Genomic DNA, 4,087 nt, shown 5'->3' with positions numbered 1-4,087 from the left:
AACTAGTTCAATAATTAATTTTATCAAATACTATAAATTCAATCAGCTACCTTATTCGCTATAAACTAAAAACTAGTTTATAAATTTTTCACTATAAACTTGTTGGGGACGCATTGTCATGTGCAGTGGCGAGTATACTGCCGGGCATGCCTGGCACGTGCCTGGGCTGCCCTTTTTTCTTTATTTTTTATTTTTTTAAAATGAAAACAAAAACAGAAAAAGGAAGAGTTAGAATTTGCTCCCTCTCTCTCAAACCGGCCGCCGCTCTCAGTTCCTCTCTCACCCGCCAGCCGCCGCTCTCAATCCCTCTCTCACTGCTCTCGATCTCTCTCACTCACCTCGCCGTAACGCCGTTCACTCACCTCGCTGTAACGCCGTAACGCCGTTCAATCTTTCGCTCTCAGTTTCAGGTAAGCAAACTAACATACTGCAATTAATTTTTAACAATCTAACCTTCTCAATCTAGAATCTTTGTTTGATGATTTGGTGTTGTTTTGAATTTTAAATTTATTAAGCTGTTTTGATTGTTAAGTGATTATATAAATAAGCTGTTTTGGTTATATAAATAAGTAGTTTTGGTTGGTTCTGCAATAGTGTTTTTGTTCTAAAATAGTGAGAATGAAGGGTTTTTGTTCTAAAAACTATTTGATTTCATGATGCCTCTTGTTGTAAACTAACTTGGTGATTTTCTACTTTGTGATATTATTGTCATCGTAACTGCAACTAAAACTTTGTTTAATTGTGGACATTTGTGTTCACTTTGATGGATCAAAATCACCTTTGTTGATGAAGCACTTTCTTTCTTTTATAAGCTGATGACAAACCTTGTATTCTTGATCAGTTTGATCTTATACACAATATTAATAAGAATAAGATAGTCTTGTGATATTTGTATTCAGTTTGAAATGTAGTCTCGTTGATCAGTTATCAGTTTCTTTCTCACTAAGTTTTGTTATGGATTTCTTTCATTAGGGGAATTTGCCTCCTAGTTTTATGTAGTACACTATTGGTATGTTATATTTCATCCCCTTATTTGACTTATATTTTGCTGGTTTAAATATTATTGTATCCAGAAATTTGGTTGATAAAATTCCCTCCAAAATTTTGCCTAGGCTCTCTAATATTACTGGAATCGCCACTGGTCATGCGTGACGCATACAATTGGTGACGGAGGGAGTACTTAAATTTGTTGAGTTTGAGACCTAAGCAGTTTTTGAACGTGTTGGAAGAATTTGACGATGGGTAACAACTCAAGCCTTTTCATCTTCTTCTCCACCGTTCTTTTCATCGCATTTGTACTACAAAAACAACACCAGCTCTCTTCTTCTCTGGACCAACTCTCTTCCTCTCTTGACCAACTCAACTCAAAAGTTTTACTTTTAGGTAACTTTTTTTATTCTCCTTTTATCATCAATAAAAAACAAACACACATTCATATCCTTGTCACATTATTAATTACTACAACAAGAAAGTTTCTTAAACACTTGAATGTGTTTTGTTTATGTGCTTTATTATTATATTATTATTATTATTATTATTATTATTATTATTAATGCTTTTATTCTTCATTTTATTTTATATTAGAATCTATCATTAAAAAAAGTGACCATCAATTGCGAAGTAAGGAGGAAGATATTGCACTGATAAAGAAGATGATTTTAGAGAAAGAAGAAGTCAAGACTGTGCAACAGAATATCGTGTATAAGATTGACCTTGATCAAGTGAGTTCTTTATTTTTATTTTTAAAAAAAAAGTGAGTCCTTATTGTATTTGTTTTTCTTTTTTTGAATAATTTTCAACAAAGATAATCAGTTCCATTGCTTGTTTTTGAACAATTTTTTTTGAGCTGTTTGTCAACACCACGTTTTAAGCTTATGATTTATATAACTTATGGCTTTATTAAGTGCATACGACCAAAAAAACCCGTTTGGCAAAGTTTTTTTTCATGACTTTTTAGCTTAATTTACTAGCTTAGTTAGAAGCAGCCTTAGTTTATAGGTAAGACCATGTACAATGGTTACTCCAATTCCACACCAATTTTTCACTTCTCAACACTCCACATCATTTTTTCTTTCTTCCACCTAATCATTCAACACACATTCAATTTTTATCCTCGCCAATAGTTTTTTTATTCAACACTCTATCCCACCACTTTTTATTTCATATTCTTATTTAAATTTATATTTTTGTTTTTATGATTACATAAAATTACAATTATCGATTAAAATTAAATTAAAATAATAAACACTTAACAATTTATTTTTTAGTTTTTTTTTAATAAAAACAAAATTTATTTAAATAATTTATACGATACAAATCATTTTAACTTAATTTAAAATACAACACACAAGTAACGTAATTAGTACGATACAAATAATTTGAAATGCAATACAAGATTAACACTAATTGATTTGGATTTTGATAATTGTTGGGATGATTAGAAGAATTTTGGGTGTTGTTGAAGTGATTATTGGGATCCATTTCACTTAAAAAAAGACTAATGCTTCAAGATTAACACTAATATAAAGATAATAATAAGATTATTATAGTGAAAAAATCCGTTTTTTTTTTCTGTGTCCAAATCAAATGAACCAAGTATCTATTTATAGACAAAAAAAAATCATGAATTTTGGTAAAAAAATTAAAAAATTAATTTGCTATGAAATAATTGAGTTCAAAGTATTAATTGGATAAAAATCCGGAGAACCAATCGTAATCAGCCATGTGCACCGAATCTTTCTCTCTCTGCGTCCTCCATCCCCTCACTCGCGCCTGTCAGCGCGTGTAGTAAACGCGCCCTTCTGAACCAGCAAAAACGCGCCAAGTGTCCTCGGTGGCCGGCTTCAACTGTGTTGAATTGTTTTCAACTCCTCACTCCTCCACATCAACTTTCAACACACCTCTCCAATCATTTTTCAACTCTCAACACTTATTCAACACAACATTTCATCACCATTGTAAATGGTCTAAGGAGTCATGCTAACCAGTGCCCCAATTTCTCAAATTTCAATTTGAGATCAATTTGAGAAACTAGTATGTTTGTTTTGAGTGATATACTGATATGCATTCAAAGTGTAATAATAATGAAGAAAAAAAATTGAGGATTGATTCTTGTTACTCTGCAGGCATTGAGTTTTGGTAGAGGAGCTTTGATAAAGTATAAAAACTCTTTCAAGGATAATGCAATTCAAGGTCTCACGCGCGTACGTAATTGGTTGGGCGACTCTGCAGGTAAGATTTATAATTTTTTTTTTTTGGTACATGGTAAGATTTATGATTTAATTCAAGACATAGAATAACAACTTAAAATTAAAAAACTAATTTTATTATAATTTATCATATAGTCGATTTTTTTTTTTTATTTTGTAGAAAATGATAAAAATGAAGATAAGCAGGAAGTCATCATTCAAGAAAATCTAAAGCTTCCTCAAGAAGAAGGAACTTGCCAGTAGCCATTGATTATATGGATTTTGCATATCCATGAATGTTGTTAGGAATTCGTCACCATGAACCTTTATAATTTACTAATGTACCGTAATTGTGAAAATTAGTATGTTGTTGCTTTCGGACTTGTGAAGTGAATCATATCATATTAATTCAAATTCAGACCTTTATTTCTACTATGATTACAATTTTTTAGATTATGCTTTATTTGATGAGGAACGTATAAGGAAAAACATATCAGAAATGAATGTCTAAGACAAGCTTTGAAATTGAGGTTGCGGATGCGGTCATTGTAGTTGTTGCAATGTACATCGCAGCCGTTGTGCCGTGTAATCATTTTAAAATTTACAAACTATATAAATTGACACTACTATGTTACTATACTATTTATCCACTATTCTAGATTCTTAGTTGATTCCAGAAACACTAATTTGAATGTGCTTAAAATACATGATTGAGTGATGGTTAAAACTAATATTTTTCATTAGATTTAACAGAAATTAGTATTTGAAGATAATTTTTTTTTTTATTTTTTGGTGAGAGGATTTGAACGAACATCTTCGGCTGATGCGGCTTTTGATGCCGTTATAATGTGGTTATACGTGTGATTTAAAATCGCACTTCAATTGCGGTGCGATACGGT

The 4,087-nt window shown here is 31.3% G+C and overlaps 1 protein-coding gene across 3 annotated transcripts; it reads left to right on the top strand.

Annotated features, from left to right (window-relative positions):
• The first annotated feature begins 202 nt into the window (after nucleotides 1-202).
• LOC123884682 lies at nucleotides 203-3,623 on the top strand. 3 transcript variants are annotated; one of them, XM_045933844.1, is made up of 6 exons: nucleotides 227-410; nucleotides 973-1,009; nucleotides 1,113-1,383; nucleotides 1,585-1,721; nucleotides 3,126-3,231; nucleotides 3,370-3,623. In XM_045933844.1, the coding sequence occupies exons 3-6, from the start codon at nucleotides 1,239-1,241 to the stop codon at nucleotides 3,450-3,452; spliced, it is 471 nt and encodes a 156-aa protein (XP_045789800.1). In that variant the 5' UTR covers nucleotides 227-410; nucleotides 973-1,009; nucleotides 1,113-1,238; the 3' UTR covers nucleotides 3,453-3,623. The 3 variants fall into 3 exon arrangements, with proteins under 3 accessions (XP_045789802.1, XP_045789801.1, XP_045789800.1); XM_045933846.1 differs by lacking the exon at nucleotides 973-1,009 and having other exon boundaries at nucleotides 203-410; XM_045933845.1 differs by lacking the exon at nucleotides 973-1,009 and having other exon boundaries at nucleotides 203-410; nucleotides 1,074-1,383.
• Nucleotides 3,624-4,087: the final 464 nt, after the last annotated feature.

This window comes from Trifolium pratense, linkage group LG5, assembly GCF_020283565.1.
Source record: "Trifolium pratense cultivar HEN17-A07 linkage group LG5, ARS_RC_1.1, whole genome shotgun sequence".
In the NCBI taxonomy this organism is placed as follows: Eukaryota; Viridiplantae; Streptophyta; class Magnoliopsida; order Fabales; family Fabaceae; genus Trifolium; species Trifolium pratense.
The sequence above is the reverse complement of the archived record's forward strand: the minus strand, read 5'-3'. Positions and strand labels throughout refer to the sequence as shown.

Coding starts and splice junctions, on each gene's coding strand:
- LOC123884682 (XM_045933846.1), top strand. CDS start 1,239: ATGGGTAACAACTCAAGCCTTTTCATCTTCTTCTCCACCGTTCTTTTC. Junction 1,384..1,584: donor CTCAAAAGTTTTACTTTTAG/GTAACTTTTTTT, acceptor ATTTTATATTAG/AATCTATCATTAAAAAAAGT. Junction 1,722..3,125: donor ATAAGATTGACCTTGATCAA/GTGAGTTCTTTA, acceptor GTTACTCTGCAG/GCATTGAGTTTTGGTAGAGG.